At 37.2% G+C, this 23775-nt stretch overlaps 1 protein-coding gene across 6 annotated transcripts in view; it reads right to left on the bottom strand.

The window, feature by feature from the left end:
* NSF (N-ethylmaleimide sensitive factor, vesicle fusing ATPase) overlaps positions 1 to 23775 on the bottom strand; it is a 155919-nt gene that overhangs the window by 107419 nt on the left and 24725 nt on the right. For 5 of the 6 annotated variants that reach the window (XM_027081346.1, XM_027081344.1, XM_027081343.1 and 2 more), the window contains exons 3-7: positions 22046 to 22145; positions 19680 to 19719; positions 4717 to 4883; positions 1870 to 1977; positions 1322 to 1397 (exon numbers count right to left, since the gene is read on the bottom strand). In XM_027081346.1, coding sequence (XP_026937147.1) covers positions 1322 to 1397; positions 1870 to 1977; positions 4717 to 4883; positions 19680 to 19719; positions 22046 to 22145 — 491 coding nt within the window. Of the gene's footprint in view, positions 1 to 1321; positions 1398 to 1869; positions 1978 to 4716; positions 4884 to 5965; positions 6056 to 19679; positions 19720 to 22045; positions 22146 to 23775 lie in introns of those variants that run through there. The other variant, XM_027081347.1, reaches the window with a different exon arrangement.

Below are 23775 nucleotides of genomic sequence, written 5' to 3'. Positions count from 1 at the left end.
AAATGACTTTGGATATAATGGTGTGCAACCATTGAAAATCATCTACCTTGTACTGGGTTAGACATCACATAGTTAAGTCAACCAAAAATAAGAATTACTACATAATTAACAGCATCATTATTCTGGTGAGTTACTATTTTTAGAGATCTTCATTATTTTAATATAATAAAAGTAGGGCTAACGTACAAGAGTAGGACTGAACTATAAATCTGTTGGAAAGATGCTCTTTACCTGTACATTCATCATTTAACTCAATCAGTAACGGATGTGATGCTAGTACTACATTCAACACACAACCAGCTGAGGGACATCCTACAAAATAAGTGACCAGCTCTCAAGGTCGTGAAAGACAATGAAAGACTGAGGAACTGTCAGAGACTGGAGAAGACTATGGAAACTAACCCACTAAACGCAATGTGGAATCCCGAGTTAGATCCTGGAACAGAAAAAGAACATAATGAAAAAACTGGTGAAATCCAAATAAAGTCTGTAGTTTGGTTAGTAGCAATGGAACCACGTTAATTTAGTTTTGGTAGCTGTACTATGGTTATTTAAGATCTAACATCAGGGGCTTCCCTGGTGGCACAGTGGTTGAGAATCCGCCTGCCAATGTAGGGGACACGGGTTCGATCCCTGGTCCGGGAAGATCCCACATGCCCCAGAGCAACTAAGCCTGTGTGCCACAACTACTGAGCCTGCACTCTAGAGTCCGTGAGTCACAACTACTGAGCCCACGTGCTGCAGCTACTGAAGCCCATCCGCCTAGAGCTCACGTTCCACAACGAGAGAAGCCACCACAATGAGAAGCCCGCTCACTGCAACGAAGAGTAGCCCCCACTCGCCGCAACTAGAGAAAGCCTGCGCGCAGCAACGAAGACCCAATGCAGCCAAAATAAAATAAAATAAAATAAAATAAAATAAAAAGATCTAACATCAGAGGAAGCTGGTGAAGGGTATACAGGAACTTTCTGAACTATTTTTTATGGAACCTCTGTAAGCCTGAACTTACCTCAATATTAAAAGTTTAAAAATTAATTTTATCTGTATCTTTTCCCTTATTTTTAATGTAGTTACTAGGAAATTAAAAATGACATACATGGCTCACATTATATTTCTATTGGACAACACTGACCTAGTGAAGGTTTTAAATTCTTTTCTACATCATCACATTTGACAGATATGACACTCCATGATTTTGTGATAAGCCTTCTCAAGGGAGGTGTCCCTATTCTCCTTCCCTGCTTAAAAATCACTGTAGTTGAGTCACATAACAGAGATAGTCCCACTTTACTCAGAATCTTCTAAAAACTGTAAATCTTACCAATAAGATTGAGTGATGAATTTTCTGCTTTTTCAAATGCAACTTGACTGTTTCCAACAACCAGTCCTACTTCAATCTGTATAGAAAGACAGTAATTAGTAGTTAGTCTAATAGCAGACTTCTGGACTTCTCAAAGCAAGGCAGAAAACAAAGGGGAAATGAGGTCTCTCTGAGCAAAGTAAATCTTCCAAACTATCAGCTAAGTTACATTTATTTCTGTCATAACTACCTTCTATTATTCCTATTTTATTTCAACACATATATTTTTGATAACACCTGTCTTATTATTTATTTACAATAAATATCACTTGCATTCAACCAGAATTACAAGTATATATACAAATTTCAAATTACTATTAGATCTGCAAATAAGTATATTTTACACTATATTTTAATAAATATGCTGGCTAGAAAAGCAATTTTTTCCCCTACTATCTTAAAAGAAAGAGCGCATAATATAAAAGAAATCACTGCAGGAGAGAATGGCTAGGAAAATTATATTAACTTGCATAATGCACATCATAAAGATTATTAAAAATAAAACATACCTTTTGTCTTTTACCTGTCGCAGGCTCTCCCTTCAGGATGCTAGGATCCATGGCTTCAATGTCTTTTACCAGTAAGCCAAAAAGCTTTTCATTGAAGCTAAACACAAGCTATGTAGAAAAGAAGGGGAGAAAAATCACTTCACGATTCAATGGCTTGATTCTCACATCATCATCAATGTTTTCCAAATGCAGGCAAGCAGCTTTCTCTTGTATATCACCACGAGCAAACTACCCACATAACCAATGAGAGGTAACCACTCGTTACCATAACCAACTAACATTTATTGAGTATCTGCTGTGTGCCAAACAAACATTACAGGAGGTTGTGTAACTAATACTCACAAAGTCTCTTGCAAACAGAAAGTATTCCTCAGTTTTACTAGGAAGGAAGCTGAGATCCAGAGAGGGGCTAAACAATGGGACCTAGAGTCACAGTAAACGACAGTGCCAGGATGTAAGCCTGGGTGTGTGACTCTAAAATAATGCTTTTCTACAACCAATACAAAGTGCCTGCCATTCGAGTGCAGAGACAGCTTCTGAATGGTCATTCATTCACCAAATATTTATTGAGTACCTTCTACAAGCTAGGCCCTCTTCTAGGTACCGGCATATAACAAAAATATAATAAACAAAGCTGACTGTCAATCCTGCCACTACTAATTACTACGAATGAGAATAAATACTAAGAAAAATGATTTGAAGTAAGATGTTTACTTCTTCTCTGTATTATGGAGGATTTTGTTTCATGGGTTTATAGACATCTGCATGTTACTGGGTTTTAAATTATTACAAATACCAAAGCATTTTCTATTAAAATACAAAAGCTAAAGGAGAAGGTAAAAACAATGAAGTTTAGTCAGGCAATTTGAGCACAACTATCAGTCAGAAAGTGTAGGAATCCAGAAGGACTATGGAAAAGCCCCCAAAACAATGGACGGGTAAGTCAACAAATTATCAGCTAATCTCTGCCATCCTGGGGAGCCTCCTCAATCCATCTAATCCAAAGTAGCAGCCCAGTGGCTCTCCAGTGCATCATCCCATTTTACTGACATCAAAGTACTAAACAGTACGTGGCATTTCTTATTTTCTGTCTTTCCCAACTAGAAAGTAAGCTCTATGAGGGTAGGAATTCTGTTTATTTTGTTCACTGCAGATCCACCGGGATACTAAAATAGTATGTATTGAACACATACTGGGTGTTCAATAAGCATTTAATTAATTAATTGATCAACTGACGAATAGGTTCTTGTCTCAGCTACAACCCTGGCTGAGAAGGTCATGGACCTTCGCTGGACCTAAATAAAATTCCTCATTTGCAAAATGAGGTTAGACAAGATAACCTCTGAGATTCATTCCAATTCTAGTACTTTTAAAAACAATAATAAATGCTCTACATCCTTTTCCTGTCTACCAGTAATTGAGTTTACACTTGTAAAAGTTTGATATTATGATGTATGGTGTATGTATGTATGTACTCTCAAATCATTAGAGTCTCATTTCTCCAGCTAATGACACTCCATTCACTCCCACAGGTCTTTCCTTCTACCACTTCTCTCATTCCCCATCTTACAGACCTTCCCACGTGAAAGACGCAGAGACAGTCTACGTAACTCGTTACAGATCAGAATTCTATAAGCTGGGATTCTCAAACTTTTTGGTCTCAGGATCCTTTTATATATAAGCCTAAACATTTTTGAGGACCCCCAAAATTTTGTTTATATGGATTATATCTCTTGATAGTCACTGTACTAGAAATTAGAACAAGAAACTTATTTTTCAAAAAACAATTAAGTACATTATGTGTTAATAACATATTTTTAATTTGTTAAAAAAAATCCCTCCATTTTCCAAAATAAAAAATATAAATGGGAAGAGTGGCACTGTGACATTTTCGTGAATCTCTTTAATTTCTTGCTTAATGGAAGACTGATGGACACTCATGTCTGCTTCAGCAGTCAGTGTGCTATGCTATACCCATCACACAGTCTACAACACTCCACTGTAGACTTGTGAGAGAATAAGAGGAAAAGGGCACATAATGTCTTGATATTATTATGAAAATAGTTTTGACTTCGCAAACCCCTTGAAAGGGCCTCAGGGACCCCCACAGGTCTCTGGACCACAGTTTGAGAACAGCTGCTACTAAGCTATGGGAGGAGGAAGGAATTAGGAATGATTAAGAAAAGTCATAGAAAACGAGACAAATGTAATGGTGAGGTCAAAAGAGCAATGATTATTTATGTGTACAAAGAGCAATTTATGAACTCATACATTTTTTAACTAAAATTTTAAAAGAACAGAATTTCTTCCTAGGAGGTTAAACAATATGATATTAACTGAAGTCCAAAAAAAGGGAGCAATGTAAATATCATTTTCAAGAAAAGAAAATCTGGGTTTCAAAAGCTCCATGAAAAAAACTAAGTATATATATATATACACATATACATACACACACACACAATTTTCTTAAGATTCTCAAAGAAGTTCATAACCAAAAAAGTTAAGAATTACTTTTCTACAGAAATATATCAGTAAAAGAGAAAGACATCCAGAGACAAATGTCCCACAATAAGAAGAAATTTGAGACATGTATGTCTATAGTATTTCCAAATTTACAGAAGGAAAAGCTGCTGTAATTATATATGACACTGTAACCTAAAAGCTACTTTAGAATTTTTCTGAACAGACTGCTAGAGGTTCAGCAAACATATTTCCCTCACTTTTTATCATTCATCTTAGATATAGCTGTTCACATGCAAAGCTCCTCTCAGTTTTTAAAAAACAGAATTAATTTTCCACAACTGCAGAGATTAGAATTTCTAGAAATGAAAGAAAATTTAAAACTACCTGTTGTCCCACTGAGAATGCCTGGTTGTTGAACTGCTGAATAAATTCTGCGGCCATCTTGTCAGTATCATAAGGGTTAGAGTCGATACTTTTTTTCTGCAGGAAATCAATTTCGATGGTCATTGTGCCAATACATTGTTTGGCTTTGTCAAATGTATATAAGAACACTAGAGAAAAAAAGAAGCATTTTTTAAATCACAGAGACACCAAATACTTGCTGTGCTTCAAGTAACTAAAAGTTTCATATAAATGAATTATAACAGAACTTGACCAAAAGGGGATTTTACATGGCCTTCACTGGAGAGACACATAAGCACAGATTTTTTTAAAATAAGAATAACCACTAGAGATGTTCTTCCCTCTGACTTAATTAGAACATACTGAACAGCACTGTCCTATACTTCTACCCCTCACCTGACTCTTCTAGGGAAATCACAGCCCTCCCTACACAGCCTCTGCATCTTCCTCCTTCTCATTAAACAAAGGACAAAATGACAGTGGGAAGTCCCAGTGGAGTTGGCATAACATACTGTTTCCAAACAAGATTTTTGTTTGACACAAGGAAGAGCTAAGGTGAGAGGTGTGTGAGCTCTTTTGCCCTAACAAATTAGAATGTAGGACACACACACACACAAAAACCTTGAGAAAAAAAAAATGTTTACTAGAGGGATTTCCTCCAGAGCAACAGAGTGTAACATTTCTTTTTTTAATACTACAGAAATATTTACTGAGCACCTATGATATGCAGGGAACTACAGTAAGTTCTACATGTATAACAGGACAAAGGCCAGGTTTTTAGCTCTTCTTTGTATTAACAGCACCCAACAGTGCCTGTAGGATGCTTAATATATTCATGAACTGTTTAAATGAAACAGCAGCAAAATACCTATCGTCTCCATGCTAATAACAAAGGAGGCAAGACAAAGGGACTTTGGAGTCTGTGTGCTTCAACAGAGTCTGTTAGTAACTAGAAGACTCTTCTGTGCCTTGATTTGTCGGTAAAATAAGACTGCCTAGATAAATCTTTATGGTCCTTTCATACTCAATTTCTGTTCTAAACTTATCTCTTACAGTCTAGCCACTTGAAGAATGTAAAAGGATTTTCTGTAAATCCTCTGAATGAAATTGCTTGAGTAATCATATTTTTATATTTTGGTTTGCCATAATAAAGGAGACACACATATTTTAAAGATAAACATTTCAAAAGCAAAATAACAAAGAAAGCCAGGGTGAGGGTTGGGAAATTCACCGAAGATTGAAGAATAAGTTCAAATCTCAGCTGAAAGTTTCAGAATACTCTCTGACCTCCACTTCTGGGTGTTTTGTTCTTTAACATTTCCTAGAAAGTACAGGTTACATTCTGAGTACCTTTCATAAGCAAGAGAGCTTAGTTATTTCCCAAATAATGAAGATATTTATGGGATGAAATAATGTGAAAAGGAATAAGTTGATTCAGCAATTCCATTTCTGGGTGTCTATCCCAGAAAGACTCTTGAACATTTGTCTAAAAAGAGATTTACAGGGCTTCCCTGGTGGCGCAGTGGTTAAGAGTCCGCCTGCCAATGCAGGGGACATGGGCTCGTGCCCCAGTCCAGGAGGATCCCACATGCCGCGGAGCGGCTGGGCCCATGAGCCACGGCCGCTGAGCCTGCGTGTCCGGAGCCTGTGCTCCGCAACGGGAGAGGCCACAACAGTGAGAGGCCCGCGTACCGCAAAAAAAAAAAAAGAGATTTATAGGGAGGTTCACTGCAGCATTATTTCTAATAGTCAAACACTTAAAAAATGCTGATCAGTAGGGAAATGATTAATAAAATGTGGCATATTCATAATGTGGAATAATGTATAGCAATTAAAATTAAAACTTGATGTATATTTAATAAACACAGATGGTCCATTAAAACATAATATTGAGTGAAAAAAGTACACTTCAGAAAGATGTGCACAATATAATACCATTTTGTGCATTAAAGACTCCAAAACAATTCCATAATGTCATAATGCATATATATGTATGCATATATATACATATATGCATTTATACACGTGTATATATACATGTGTACATCATCCTTATATCAAGAACTTTGAATAAGTGTATTAAAATATCATCATCACTGACTATAGTTTTCAAATGCATTTTAATTTAAGGTCAATGTTCCTCAACAGAAAAGACCAAACTGTTATAATTTCAAATGCTAGAACAGTACCATGGACAGTTTCATAGGCAGCACCATGGCCAGCACCATCATCAGCCCCAAAGGGACAGATGCCCTGAAGGTTTCAACCAGAAGCAAAGGGCCAGAAGGTTGAGAATGTTTTCTTATTTTATGATTAATAGCATTTTAATGTCAGACTAATAAAAAATATTTTTATAAACAAAAGAATTATAGCCAATGCTTTGAATAAACAGACATTACAAAGACAGGTAATGGGCAAAAAACATGTGCTAATTGAACATCAGTCTGCAGTACTTAAAATATGGCATTTCCAGATGGAAAGAAGACAATGATTCTTCTAAGAAGATTTAGTCTGAGGACTAAAATCATTGACTTGACTAAAAAAAATGTCTCCTTGCAGACAGAATTCCTGTTCAGAATCTTTGAATTAGCACTCTCCTTCATACCAAACTTCCTACCCTTTCTTTGCCTACATCTCTACTTACACTGAACCAGCTTTCTATCTTTATGCTACATCATGACATCACTCACGGCCCCAAATCCTTCCTTGCCTCTTGCTTACTCCACCTTAGTCCCACCTGAACACTTAGTTTTATAATTTTGCCCATTAGGTCTGTTTGAGTTGCCTTTTAAAGAACTGACTTTACAATCAAGATAAGCATTTCTGGTAGCAGGAGAATGCTTTAAACACAATTCAGGCCACAAAACACATTTCTCATTTCATCTTGAATTTTCACTTCTTCACAACAGAATTTATCTGCATTAAAAGTTAAATTTACGCACACTCCACCCTATATTTAGAAAAGTTTAAGGAAATTAGAAACCTAAGCTACTTACACACCCATTTTCTCATTAGATTTAACAAGTGTTCATTTTTATTTCTGCCACTGTCCACAAATAGGGAACCCTGGCTTCAGGAACTGACCTACTTCCCTTTGGCACCAAACTCCTCCACTGTCTCAGCTTCACACTATGCTTCAGGTGAGGCAGTGATAGTTAAGGGAATTACTTATGTCAGTGTTTCCAAAAATGTGGCTGATAAGAGCTACTTAAGGGTGATTGTTAAAAACACAGATTCATGGGGCTTCCCTGGTGGCGCAGTGGTTGAGAGTCTGCCCGCTGATGCAGGGGACGCGGGTTCGTGCCCCGGTCCAGGAAGATCCCACATGCCGCGGAGCGGCTGGGCCCGTGAGCCATGGCCGCTGAGCCTGCGCGTCCAAAGCCTGTGCTCCGCAACGGGAGAGGCCACAACAGTGAGAGGCCCACGTACCGCAAAAAAAAAAAAACACAGATTCATGAATCAGACTTCCCAAGGGAGGGGCCTGGGAATCTTTTTCTTTTTTAAAAAACAAACTCCCTAGGTGTTTCTCTGAGGTAAGTTTAGAAAGCACTAATTATGCAACTACCAGCTACCTATATCTAAAGTAATTTCCTTTATTTTCACCCCAAGTCAAAAAATTTTCTCTCTCATCCTACTTCTGCAAAGAAAAGGCCAAATAAAGATATTCCCAATATTTAAGTTCCCTCTAACTCAGAAAAAAAAAAAAGTATAAGTTGCCATGTTCCTAAATGAGGAACAAGATATTCTCTCCTTCCACTTTACCAACTTCTCTTCTCAGGCATCTCGACTACAGACAAACCTCGTAATGTGTTCCAAGCAACTGCTTTCAGTATTTGTTTTCTTTCAACCAGTTTAAAGTTAATATATCTTTGAATATCTTCAAAAGCATTGGATCTAGAGGATCTGAATGTGAATCTGAACATTCCCACACATCTTCCTAAAACCCCGTGGAAACAAAAAGGTGAACAAATAATGCTACATACGTCCATACCTTCAGCATTACTTGGAGACAGAGAATACCATGAAACTCAAATTACTTGAAAGTAGAGAAATATGTAACAAAATTAGACAGAGCTCCCATTGAGGAAATAAAGGAGAAGGGAGAGCACTACATAGAGAAAATATAGAGAAAATCACCCCTCGAAAGAGAAAGTCCAACACCAAAAGCCAAAACACTACACACAGGTTTGGGACTTGGTAGTCCATGACTCCAGGTACAGGGAAAGGACCTGAAAGTAAGTAGTACTGGAAGTGGCAGCATCAAAGAACCACTGGAAAGAATCAGATAAATAGAGAAGGGATGGTGTCCTTTGAGATGTGGCAATGAAGGGAAGAAGGCAGTAAGAGAGGAAAATTAAGGATCATGCAGAAACCAAAGAGAAATAAGCTATGCCAACCAACCTCTCTACCTCCCCCTCCACCTCACCATTATTCCTTATTAAAGAAACTGCACTTCTCTGCACTAACAGAAAAGAATGCTCTTGCACTAGTAATTTTGTCTACAAATCATGTGAAACAGAAAAAAATAACTCCACAAAGTTACTGTAAAGAAAATATAATAACAAAATATTGTAGCATTTCAGCTCATGAAGCATCTTCCCTAAAAAGATCAACTATGAAATAGAAAATGTATGTAACATTTTAAACTAAATTAAGTATCCTCAAATAAGTATTCAGACATATAACAAAACACCTAAAATCAGAAGTTTAAAAACTAAGACCAGAAATAGACAAATAAAAGAAATGCAATGACAGCTTATCAAACACAGGAAAGAAATTGAGGAAAAAGACAAACTACTCAGAAGTGAATAATAAATTACAAAGTGCCCATGGGAGAACAGATTCAAATTAATATTTAATAAGAGGCAGTGAATAAAGACAGGAAAATAACCAAGGTAGTAAAAATAAGGCAAAGAAAGAACTTGCAAAGAACAGAGAGAAAGTAGTTGAAATGGAAGACAGGCTGATAAGGCCTAAAATACATTTATAATTGGAGCTCCTGAGAAGAAAATCAAAACAACTGGGCCAGAACTAATACTTAAAACCATAATCTAAGAAAATTCTCTGGAAATAGAGAAAACTTAAATCTACATATTGAAACAAAGCATTGTATACCTGGGTTGTTGATCCTAAATGACCAATTCCAAGAAATATCCTAATTAAGGATATTAGAATTTAAAGACAGAAAAACCCTCAGCGTTCCCAGGCAGAAAAATCAAATTCCTTATAAAGATAAGAAATTTAGACTGGCATCAGCCTTCTCAAGAGTTTCATACAAAGCAAAGCAATGCGATGCACTATTTTCAAGAAATTCAAGGGAAGAAAACAAGCCAAGAATTTTATATCCAGCCAAGCTGTCCTTAAGATATCAAAGGTATAAAAAAAATCAGTTTGAATATTCAAGAACTTAGTAAACACTGTACACATATATACTTCCTGGAGGGATCTACTCAATTTATCCAACTAAGTAGAAACTGGCAAAAGGACTGATCATGATCATTTAAGAGATTTAATTGCAGAGTTAAGGCTAAAACAAGTGTGGGGTCGTACGTGGAAGAATAGCATGAAAATACCATGCTCTTATAGACAGAAATCAACTAGCATGGTCGCTATAATTAGTGATACTGTACTGCATATTTGAATGTTGCTAAAAGAGTAGATCTTACAAGTTCTCAACACAAGAAAAAAAAGCTGTAACTATGTAAGGTGACAGATGTTAACTAGACTTATTGTGGTAAGCATTTCACAATGTATACAAAATATCAAATCATTATGTTGTATACCTGAACTAATATAATATGTCGATTATATTTCAATTTTTAAAAATTTGCTTCTTCCAGTAGAAAAAAAAAGAGAAGACTTAAAACTTGAAAAAAAAGAAAACAATTAACAAAATGGGAGGAGAAAGGGGAAGGCAGAATATTACAGTTAACTGTTGTATAGGTAATAGATGAGAGTCAAAGGATATCATTTAGAATGGACAGGACAGTTTTTTGAAAAGGTTAAGTAAGGAAAAAAAGAGGAAGTACTAAGGGCACTACGAGAGGTATAAGTGCAGATGTAATCACTAAAACAAAAATGTAAACATTCTTAAATACCAAAATAAATTTTAAAAAATAGCAAAGAGGTTGCTTCAAGATGGCGGAGTAGAAGAACATGCTCTCACTCCCTCTTCCGAGAACACCAGAATCACAACTAACTGCTGAAAAATCATTGACAGGAAGACAGTGGAACTCACCAAAATAGATACCCCACATGCAAAGACAAAGAAGAAGTCACAATGAGACGGTAGGAGGGGTGCTATCACAATAAAATCAAATCCCATAACTGCTGGGTGGGTGACTCAAAAACTGAAGAACACTTATACCACAGAAGTCCAACCACTGAAGTGATGGTTCTGAGCCACACAACAGGCTTCACAACCTGGGGGTTTGGCAACAGGAGGAGGAATTCCTAGAGAATCAGACTTTGAAGGCTAGTGGGATTTGACTGCAGGACTTCAGCAGGACTAGGGGAAACAGACACTCCACTCTTAGAGGGCACAAACTAGTGTGCACCTCGGGACCCAGGGGAAGGAGCAGTGACCTCATAGGAGAAAGAACCAGACCTACCTGCTAGTGTTGGAGGGTCTCCTGCAGAGGCAGGGGGCAGCTGTGGCTCACCGTGAGGACAAGGACACTGGAAGCAGAAGTTCTGGGAAGTACTCCTTGGCGTGAGCCCTCCCAGAGTCTGCCATTAGCCCCGCCAAAGAGCCCGGGTAGGTTCCAGTCTTGGGTCGCCTCAGGCCAAACAACCAACAGGGAGGGAACCCAGCCCCAACCATCAGCAGACAAGCGGATTAAGGTTTTACTGAGCTCTGCCCACCAGAGCAACACCCAGCTCTACTCACCACCAGTCCCTCCCATCAGGAAACTTCCACAAGCCTCTTAGATAGCCTCATCCACCAGAGGGCAGAGAGCAGAAGCAAGAACTACAATCTTGCAGGCGGTGGAACAAAAACCACATTCACAGAAAGATAGACAAGATTAAAAGGCAAAGGGCTATGGACCAGGTGACGGAACAAGATAAAACCCCAGAAAAAGAATTCAGAATAATGATAGTGAAGATGATCCAGAACCTCGGAAAAAGAATGGAGGCAAAGATTGAGAAGATACAAGAAATGTTTAACAAAGACCTAGAAGAATTACAGAACAAACAAACAAAGATGAACAATACAATAACTGAAATGAAAACTACACTAGAAGGAATCAATAGCAGAATAACTGAGGCAGAAGAATGGATAAGTGACCTGGAAGATAGAATGGTGGAATCCATTGCTGCGGAACAGAATAAAGAAAAAAGAATGAAAAGAAATGAAGACAGCCTAAGAGACCTCTGGGACAACATTAAACGCAACAACATTCACATTATAGGGGTCCCAGAAGGAGAAGAGAGAGAGAAAGGACCAGAGAAAATATTTGAAGAGATTATAGTCGAAAACTTCCCTAACATGGGAAAGGAAATAGCCACCCAAGTCCAGGAAGCATAGAGAGTCCCAGGCAGGAAAAACCCAAAGAGAAACATGCCAAGACACATAGTAATCAAATTGACAAAAATTAAAGACAAAGAAAAATTATTGAAAGCAACAAGGGAAAAACAACAAATAACATACAAGAGAATTCCCATAAAGTTAACAGCAGATTTCTCAGCAGAAACTCTACAAGCCAGAAGGGAGTGGCATGATATATTTAAAGTGATGAAAGGGAAGAACCTACAACCAAGATTATTCTACCTGGCAAGGATCTCATTCAGCTTTGACAGAGAAATCAAAAGCTTTACAGACAAGCAAACGCTAAGAGAATTCAGCACCACCAAACCAACTCTACAACAAATGCTAAAGGAACTTCTCTAAGTGGGAAACACAAGAGAAGAAAAGGACCTACAAAAACAAACCCGTAACAAATAAAAAAATGTTAATAGGAACATACATATTGATAATTACCTTAAACGTGAATGGATTAAATGCTCCAACCAAAAGACATAGGCTCGCTGGATGGATACAAAAACAAGACCCATATATATGCTGTCTACAAGAGATCCACTTCAGACCTAGGGACACATACAGACTGAAAGTGAGGGGATGGAAAAAGATATTCCATGCAAATGGAAATCAAAAGAAAGCTGGCGTAGCAATATTCATATCAGATAAAATAGACTTTAAAATACAGAATGTTACAAGAGACAAGGAAGGACACTACATAATGATCAAGGGATCAATCCAAGAAGAAGATATAACGATTATAAATATATATGCACCCAACATAGAAGAACCTCAATACATAAGGCAACTGCTGACAGAACTAAAAGAGGAAATCGACATTAACACAATAACAGTGGGGGACTTTAAAACCTCACTTACACCAATGGACAGATCATCCAAACAGAAAATTAATAAGGAAACACCAGCTTTAAATGACACAATAGACCAGATAGATTTACTTAATATTTATAGGACATTCCATCCAAAAACAGTAGATTATACTTTCTTCTCAAGTGCGCATGGAACATTCTCCAGGATAGATCACAACTTAGGTCACAAATCAAGCCTCAGTAAATTTAAGAAAACTGAAATCATAGCAAGCATCTTTTCTGACCACAATGCTATGAGATTAGAAATCAATTACAGGGAATAAAACGTAAAAAACACAAACACATGGTGGCTAAACAATATGTTACTAAATAACCAAGAGAACACTGAAGAAATCAAAAAATACCTAGAGACAAATGACAATGAAAACACGATGATCCAAAACCTATGGGATGCAGCAAAAGCAGTTCTAAGGGAAGTTTATAGCTATACAAGCCTACCTCAAGAAACAAGAAAAATCTCAAATAAACAATCTAACCTTACACGTAAAGGAACTATAGAAAGAACAAACAAAACCCAAAGTTAGCAGAATGAAAGAAATCACAAAGATCAGAGCAGAAATAAATGAAATAGAAACAAAGAATAGCAAAGATCAATAAAACTAAAAGCTGGTTCTTTAAGATAAACAAAACTGATAAACCATTTGCCAGACTCATCAAGAAAAAGAGGGAGAGGACTCAATTCAATAAAATTAGAAATGAAAATGGAGAAGTTACAACAGACACCGCAGAAATACAAAGCATCCTAAGAGATTACTACAAGCAACTTTATGCCAATATAATGGACAACCTGGAAGAAATGGACAAATTCTTAGAAAGGTATAACCTTCCAAGACTGAACCAGGAAAAAATAGAAAATATGAACAGACCAATCACAAGTAATGAAATTGAAACTGTGATTAAAAATCTTCCAACAAACAAAAATCCAGGACCAGATGGCTTCACAAGTGAATTCTATCAAACATGTAGAGAATAGCTAACACCAATCCTTCTCAAACTCTTCCAAAACATTGCAGAGGAAGGAAAACTCCCAAACTCATTCTACGAGGCCACCATCACCTTTATACCAAAACAAGACAAAGATACTACAAAAAAAGAAAATTACAGACCAATATCACTGATGAATATAGATGCTAAAATTCTCAAAATACTAGCAAACAGCATCCAACAACACATTAAAAGCATCATACACCATGATCAAGTGGATTTATCCCAGGGATGCAAGGAATCTTCAATATACACAAACCAATCAATGCGATACGCCATATTAACAAATTCAAGGATAAAAACCATATCTCAATAGATGCAGAAAAAGCTTTTGACAAAATTCAACACCCATTTATAATAAAAACTCTCCAGAAAGTGGGCATAGAGGGAACCTACCTCAACATCATAAAGGCCATATACAACAAACCCGCAGCAAACATCATTCTCAATGGTGAAAAACTGAAGGCATTTCCTCTAAGATCAGGAACAAGACAAGGATGTCCACTATCACCACTATTATTCAACATAGTTTTGGAAGTCTTAGACACAGCAATCAGAGAAGAAAAATAAATAAAAGGAATACAAATTGGATAAGAGTAAAACGGTCACTGTGTGCAGATGACATGATACTATACATAGAGAATCCTAAAGATGCCACCAGAAAACTACTAGAGCTAATCAATGAATTTGGTAAGGTTGCAGGATACAAAATTAATGCACAGAAATCTCTTGCATTCCTATACACTAATGATGAAAAATCTGAAAGAGAAATTAAGGAAACAGTTCCATTTACCAATGCAATAAAAAGAATAAAATACCTAGGAATAAACCTACCTAAGGAGACAAAAGACTTGTAATGCAGAAAATTATAAGACACTGATGAAAGAAATTGAAGATGATATCAACAGATGGAGAGATATACCATGTTCTTGGACTGGAAGAATCAATATTGTGAAAATGACCATACTACCCAAAGCAATCTACAGATTCAATGCAATCCCTATCAAATTACCAGTGGCATCTTTTACAGAACTAGAATAAAAAATCTTAAAATTTGTATGGAGACACAGAAGACCCCGAATAGCCAAAACGGTCTTGAGGGAAAAAAATGGAGCTGGAGGAATCAGACTCCCTGACTTCAGACTATACTACAAAGCTACAGTAATCAAGACAATATGGTACTGGCACAAAAACAGAAATATAGATCAATGGAACAGGACAGAAAGCCCAGAGATAAACCCACGCACCTATGGTCAACTAATCTATGACAAAGGAGGCAAGGATATACAATGGAGAAAAGACAGTCTCTTCAATAAGTGGTGATGGGAAAACTGGACAGCTACATGTAAAAGAATGAAATTAGAACACTCCCTAACACCATACACAAAAATAAACTCAAAATGGGTTAGACACCTAAATGTAAGACCGGACACTATAAAACTCTCAGAGGAAAACATAGGAAGAACGCTCTTTGACATAAATCACAGCAAGATCTTTTTTGATCCACCTCCTAGAGTAATGGAAATAAAAACAAAAATAAACAAATGGGACCTAATGAAACTTAAAAGCTTTTGCACAGCAAAGGAAACCATAAACAAGACGAAAAGACAACCCTCAGAATTGGAGAAAATATTTGCAAATGAATCATCAGACAAAGGATTAATCTCCAAAATATATAAACAGCTCATGCAGCTCAATATTAAAAAAACAAACAACCCAATCCAAAAATGGGCAGAAGACCTAAATAGACATTTCTCCAAAGAAGACATACAGATGGCCAAGAAGCACATCACTAAGTATTAGAGAAATGCAAATCAAAACTACAATGAGGTATCACCTCACACCAGTTAGAATGGGCATCATCAGAAAATCTACAAACAACAAATGCTGGAGAGGGTATGGAGAAAAAGGAACCCTCTTACACTGTTGGTGGGAATGTGAGTTGATACAGCCACTATGGAGAACAGTATGGAGGTTCCTTAAAAAACTAAAAATAGAATTACCATATGACCCAGCAATCCCACTACTGGGCATATACCCAGAGAAAACCATAATTCAAAAAGACACATGCACCCCAATTTTCCTTACAGCACTATTTACAATAGCCAGGTCATGGAAGCAACCTAAATGCCCACTGACAGACGAATGGATAAAGAAAATATGGGACATATATACAATGGAATATTACTCAGCCATAAAAAGGAAAGGAATTGGGTCATTTATAGAGATGTGGATGCATCTGGAGACTGCCATACAGAGTTAAGTAAGTCAGAAAGAGCAAAACAAATATCGTATATTAACGCATATATGTGGAACCTAGAAAATGGTACAGATGAACCAGTTTGCAGAGCAGAAACTGAGACACAGATGTAGAGAACAAACGTATGGACACCAAGGGGGGAAGCGGCAGGGGGTGAGGGTTGTGGTGTGATGAATTGGGCGATTGGGATTGACATGTATACACTGATGTGTATAAAATGGATGACTAATAAGAAAAAATTAAAAGTAAACATAAAAAGAATAGCAAAGAGGACTCACCACATAAATACAACTAAAGCATAAAATGAAGGAATTGAGGGCTTCCCTGGTGGCGCAGTGGTTGAGAGTCCGCCTGCCGATGTGGGGGACGCAGGTTCGTGCCCCGGTCAGGGAGGATCCCACATGCCACAGAGGAGCTAGGCCTGTGAGCCATGGCCGCTGGGCCTGCGAGTCTGGAGCCTGTGCTCCGCGGCAGGAGAGGCCACAGCAGTGAGAGGCCCGCGTACCGCAAAAAAAATAAAAAATGAAGGAATAGAGAACAAAGCAGTCATATCAATAACTGAGAATGGGCTTAACAAACCTATTAAAAGAAAAAGATCTTCAAATTAGTTCATAAAGCAAAATCCAACTCTACGTTGTATACAACAGACACATCTAAAACAGTGATTCAAAACGGCTAAAAGTTAAGAGATGGGGAAAGGTATTTTGAGCAAATTAAAAACAATAAAAAAGCAGGGATTATGATCCTAATATCAAAATATAATTCAGAACACATTAAACAAGATTAAAAAGGATACTTTATAATGCAAAAAGGCATAATTCATAATAAAAATATAACAGTTATGAATATCTACATACCAAATAACACAGAAAGTACTGTGTAAAGTAGAAATGACAGGAGATGCAAGGAAAAGTAGAAAAGCACTAATAATAGTAGATTTTAACACACCATTCTCAGTGCAAGACAGGTCAAGTGACCAAAAATAAGTAAGAATATAGAAGATCTAAACAGCAAGATCAATAAAGTAGAGCTTATGGATACACAGCAAACAGTACACGCTGATAACAGAGAATATATCTCCTCAGTGCACATGAACCATCTTCTTTCCATGTGCGTGTGTGTGTGTGTGATGAGAACACTTAAATCTACCCTATTAGCAAATTTTAACTATCCAACACAGTATTGTTAACTACTGTCATCACGCTGTAACTAGATCTCCAGAACTAATTTATCTTGCAAAACTGAAACGTTGTACCCTGCGACCAACAACTCCCCGTTATACAAATGTATTCTTCAAAAATGTCACCATCGGGCTTCCCTGGTGGCACAGTGGTTGAAAGTCCGCCTGCCGATGCAGGGGACATGGGTTCATGCCCCGGTCCGGGAAGATCCCACATGCCGTGGAGCGGCTGGGCCCGTGAGCCATGGCCGCTGAGCCTGCACGTCCGGAGCCTGTGCTCCGCAACGGGAGAGGGCCACAACAGTGAGAGGCCCGCGTACCGCAAAAAAAAAAAAAGTCACCATCATGAAAGGAAAGAAAACTGAACATTAGAGAAATGATGACTAAATGCAATACACGATCCTGAACTGGATCCCACACTGAAGGGGAAAAATACTATAAAGGAGATAATTGGGACAATTAACAAAATTGGAATATGAACTATAGATTAAAGTTTCAAAGTTTCCTGAATTTGATCACTATTACGAGTACATCTTTTTTCTTAAGAAACACACACTAAAGTATTAGAGGTAAAGAGGAATGATTTCTGCAACATAACCTCAAATGTTCAGGAAAAAAATGGGTGTGTGCAGGGGTGTGTGTGTGTGTGTGTGTGTGTGTGTGTGTGTGTGTGTGTGTGTGTGTGTGTGTGTGTGTGTGTGTGTGTAGAGAGAGAGAGAGAGAGAGAGAGAGTAAGGACAGAGAGAAAAAATGATTTTAAAAAATGACAATTAGTGAATCTGGGTAAAAGTAGTACATAAGAATTCTCTGTATTATTTTTGTAACATTTCCATAAATATGATTTTTTTTTAGGTCTTAAAAGCTGGCAGAAAAAAAAGCTGACTTAATCACACTTGCATTTTCTTTTCTCCCCCTACTGAACCCATTAAGTTGACATTAAATTACCTGACAAAAAGACTCATACTCCATTTTCCCAACTTTGCCACAATGCCTAACTAACAATTCCAGTTTTTACTTATTAGCTCCTTAGTTTATAAACCACAAGTGGTTTAGTCTTTTTTTCCCCCTGAAGTCATAAGTTGCCTTCCATGCCCTTCCCTAATGAACTATGATGACTTTATAACACATTTCATTTTAAAAAGTGCATTGTTTTCTTAAGTATTGTCACCCTTTCTTCTCCTTACCCTAAATCATATTTATCTTTCCAAACAAAGACATTAGGAAACATATCTCAGTATACAGTAAAATGGAATCACCATGTAATACCAATTATTCCTCTTCAACATAACTTTGACTTTTAAAAAAATTTTCCATAGCCATAATTTCACCAAGTCCTATTCAGCTTAATTCTAGGCAAGTCAAATAACCTCCCAGCTATTTTCCTTCACTCCTGAATTCTCCTCACTCCTCACTAGACTCCACAATGATACTAGAATTCTTTTCTAAAGGTAGGATTTTGTTGGGCTCGTTCAGAAATTCTCAGGAGCTCTAAGTGTCTTTGTGTAAAATCGAAAAATCTCAGTATGTACTTCTAGGCCCTCCACTAACTTCACACTCTACTCTAATCACTTAATACAATCCATTCAGGCAAATCATTTCAGTCAGACAAACATACTTATGAGCACTGCCTATGATTTGCTTGCTTCCAACTCAATGCCTTTTATTTATGTTATGTCTCATCTTAAGAGTCTTTCTTCCTTGTCTCTATCATGTCATGCTTTTCCCCTACTTCATAATCATGCTCAAAATTCCAGTGCCTAGAAAGATTTCTCTGGCTAATTTTCCAATCAATTCATCCACTCCTGCTCCATCTTAGCACTTTTACAAAGAGCTCCTAAAGGTAATATTTGTGCACAAATTTACCTTGTACATCTTCTGTGAGGTATGAACATGTGGATATTCCTTTCCCTACTAGACTGTAATTTCCAGATAGAATAACAAGTAGATAAAGAGGTAGGTTCCATAACTATTTACTTTCCATTCTCATAGACCTAACTGTAATATGGATGAAAGTGTAATGGCCTGAGAAGTAACAGAAAATTGTACAGATATCTATAACTATGAGAAAATCATAAAGAAAATCTACCTCAGGTAGCTAAAAAATATACCTACCTTCTATTTCTTGCCCAATAGAAAGTCCAGCCCATTTACGCTGTAAGATAAGAGAGACAAAAAGACACTTAACACAAAATCAATCAAAATTAGAGAAATGAGGAAAAGAGGATTTCTTTGCATTTCATTAACACGTTCCCAGACCAAAACATGGCTGTTAAGTGTTGAATTGTATCCCACAAAACAATATGTTGAAGTCTTAGCTCCCGACACCTGTGAATGTGACCATATTTGGAAATAGGGTCTTTGCAGATGATTATCAAGGTAAGATGAGGTCATATCGAATTGGGTAGACCCTAACCCAATATGGCTTCCTTATAAGAAAAGGACACAGCATACGGGGAGAAAGTCATGTGACAATGAAGGCAGAGACTGAAGTGATATATCTACCAGTCAATGAACATCAAGGACTGTCCGCAACACCAGAAGCTAAGCACGGAACAGATTTTTCCCTAGTGCCTTCAGAGAGAGCCTGGCCCTGCTGACACCTTGACTTCACACTTCCAGCCTTCAGAACTGTGAGAGAATACATTTCTGTTGTTTTAAGCCACCCAGTTTGTGGTACTTTGTTACAGCCACCCTAGGAAACATATGCTATAGTTTATTTATGCCTGAACATCTATCCTCAAAACATATAAAGCTTGCCTTTTTACAGTAAAGCTGGCACCACTGAATAGGATGCTCCTTTGCACAATATAATGCTCCTGAAAGACTTCATAGTATCAGATATTCCAGCGTTCTAAATGTACTGTGGATAGTTATACTGTTTGATAGAGTAGCACAAAAAGAAAGACGTTCAATTCATGAAAACTAAATTAAAACTTATCAGATAATCTATACTGAAACCCAAGCAGGGATTCAAATCATTAGATGGTCATGACTATTCTTTGTGTACTAGCCAAAAGAGTGTCAGGCATTTGGCTTTAGCTTCTCTCCAGTACTGACTGGCAAGAATGTATGGAAGCAGGACAGATTGTGTTCAGGCAGGAATTCAAGACTGGCTTGGTATAGATTCAAAATTAGCAGTTACTGACAAAACTCCAAAGAACAGTGAGAAAAATAATTTTTGACTGGAAATCAAAAGTTTGTCTACTCATCTGAACTTTGTGGATTTTGTGGTGGGTAGTTAAGAAGATGCTGCGTTTTGAATATGTGCAACAAGTGCTCTACCTTCCAGCTTTCTTACCACCTCTCCACCCTTCACCTCTCTCTTATGTAGTACCCTATCCCACTTCTGGCCAACTGGAAATTTAGTAGCATACTGGTTAAGCCCAGACTTTGGGTCACAAAGCAGCCATAATTAGGTTCTACACCCAGAGACAGCCTCAAGGACGATAATAACAGTATCTATCATTTGGGGTTGTTAAGAGAATTAAACGAGTGAACACAGGCAAAAGCACTTAGAATAGCACTTGGCCTAGAGTAAATGTTGGGAAAATTTTTTTAAAGCAGAGACAAGGAAAAATAGTTAGAAACCCCATTTCTGGCCAGCAGAATCTCAAATGCAGCTCTGTAAAAGCTGGTTAACTCTAGAATATTCCAAACCTTTGATCTATAAGAAGCAAATGCGAAAGGTAGTCCTGATATTGGAGAGGCATCTGAACAGAGAAAAAGGGAACAGTGAGTGAACACTTCCCATAATTTTTGAGGGATTCAAGAGATCTTTAATAGTTCCCTAACAAGTGTTTGATCTCCTTCCCTAAACCTCCAGGTGTGGGAGGGCAGAAATCAATGCTTATTAGCATACTACAAGGAGGTAAAGGTTGCATTTGCATCGTTTAGGACTGGGGACCAGCAGCATGAGTAAGGTGACAAGGGAGGAAAGGATACAGACTCCTACTGGCGATGCTCCTACATTATATATTATGTGCCTGCAATAGTGCTAGGCAATTTCCCCTCCATAGAATCCACCAACGGTTATAAATGTAATCATAATCCTTTCACTTATTACAGAAGCCCAGCAAGTTAGGTTGTAATTTGAGATAACAGCTACTCATATCATATTCTTTAGCCTAACATCATTGCATTTTAAAATCACTATTAGATGTCAATTTTAGAAGTAAATGCTATTTTTATATATTTTATACATTTTCTGTTACCCCGTGAGCTAACATTAAAATAACTTGACACTTTGATAGTTGATATCACTGCAGAATTCTTTTAAATTAGGGGGAAAAAGTCAAGGCAATAAAAGGTAGACAGAGTAAAAATTGGCAATTAAGAATATATCTTTTAATTCCTTACATAATACCTAGATGGTTTTCCTCAATATGAATCAATACAGTTACAGTGTGACACAGCTTGCTTTAAATGAATTGATTCTTCTACGACTTTCAAGAATAGAAGAGAATAAATTCCTGAGTTACCTGAGGTAAGCTGAATGCAATGCTCCCTGGAACCACAGATGGGTGGGTCCTCAGTGTAAACGTGTACCTGTGGTTGGGGGAGGTCCTAACCATCACGTGCCTAAAGGACAGAAACACAGTCAATACTTCACATCAAAGGAAATAAAGAACATCAATTCCAAATGTGCTCATTTCCAACAAACGATGTTTGATGAGTACTGGGTGGAAACATGGCATTATATGAGTCCTGAAGAAACAGGACCACAAATTTCATTTCCAAAAATTGTCAGCAATTCAAAACGTTTTCCAGGAATAAGGACCACCTCAGGCCAAACAGACATCAAGCAGAATCAGGACCAAGTTCAAGAGAGTACCTACCATCCAAAACCTCAACGTCATTGCATTTCCAGTTTACATAAAACTGAAGACAGTAATTTACTTGATATTAAGTAAAAATTAGATGAATTTCCTCTCCTGAGACTTATTTCACATTCTAACTAGACTAAAGGAAGGAGAACCAAAGATAGAATAAAGCCAGGATATAGCAGTCAAAAAAAAAGTTAGTTTTTAGGACTATTCATTAAATCTCTTTGCAGATTCCCACAACAGGTTGAAATAGTAACAGCCTGTAATATTAAAAAGGTGGTAAAAATGAAAAATTTTCACAAAATATATCAGCTTCCATACAGATATCAATATTTACTATTTCAAAGCATTTTGTGCTAATTCACCCTGCTCAGAAGTTACCTGTAAACAGATGAACTATAGTTATCTCATGGTCATCTCCTATACCAAGAAACTACCAAGGACTGTGTGTGAGATAGAAGCTTCAAACTCTGCTACAATAGCACTATCTTTTTAAAAGTTATCTTTTAGAATGCTATAATTTTTAAAATATTAATGGTTAATGTTTCTAATGTTTCTAAAATATTAATGGTTAATGTTTCTATTCTATATGGTTAATATTTCATATCGTTTTGTCAGTAGGACACAAGTTCCTTGTATCTACTATACCTTAAGTAACCCCCTCATGTGTACAGTGAACATCTAACACGTAAAAGTATTCCATAAGCATATTCTCACACTGATTGTCTGTAGTGCAGTTTATATGTAGAAAGTTCTATGTTCAACTTAGAATCACAGAATTTTTAGGACTGGAAACAATGTTAATATAATTATGTAGTATAGCCCTTTACTCTGAAGCGGAAAACCACAGATGATTAGCAGTTCTAACCCTGTGAAACTCATGTGTTTCTCAGATAGCTTTAGAAACAGAAAAAGGCTCAGTTAAAATCCCACTTCCTTCCTCATTTCCCGAGTCTGCCTTCTGGAACAGCCCCTTCATGTCCTTATCTCCACCAACCTTAGAAGCACATGGACGGCAATGAACTTGGTAGCAGGGTACTTAGAAGTTCTGCCAATGGTGATGTGAATCAGTTAAAAATAAATGACAGTGAAAAATGCTTGTAAAGATTCTACAACTGTTGTGCATCTTCCAATTTTCATGTCTCTTGGATTATCATAGTAATAATGATCAAAACAGCTAATATTTATTGAGGACTTATTAATGTGGTAGACTCTGTTCTAAGTGCTTTATTTGTGTAACTCAATATTCACAAACACCCTGAGGAAGATAGTACCACCGTCCTCATTTTACAGATTAGGACACTGAGGCACAGTCAGGGTATATAACTTACCCATGGTCATCCAGTATATAATTGGCAGAACCATGATCCAAACTCAGACAATCT

Source organism: Aethalodelphis obliquidens, unplaced genomic scaffold, assembly GCF_003676395.1.
Source record: "Aethalodelphis obliquidens isolate GAN/ISIS:26980383/991018 unplaced genomic scaffold, ASM367639v1 scaffold44, whole genome shotgun sequence".
Classification (NCBI taxonomy): domain Eukaryota; kingdom Metazoa; phylum Chordata; class Mammalia; order Artiodactyla; family Delphinidae; genus Aethalodelphis; species Aethalodelphis obliquidens.
This window is presented reverse-complemented; position numbering and strand designations above follow the sequence as displayed.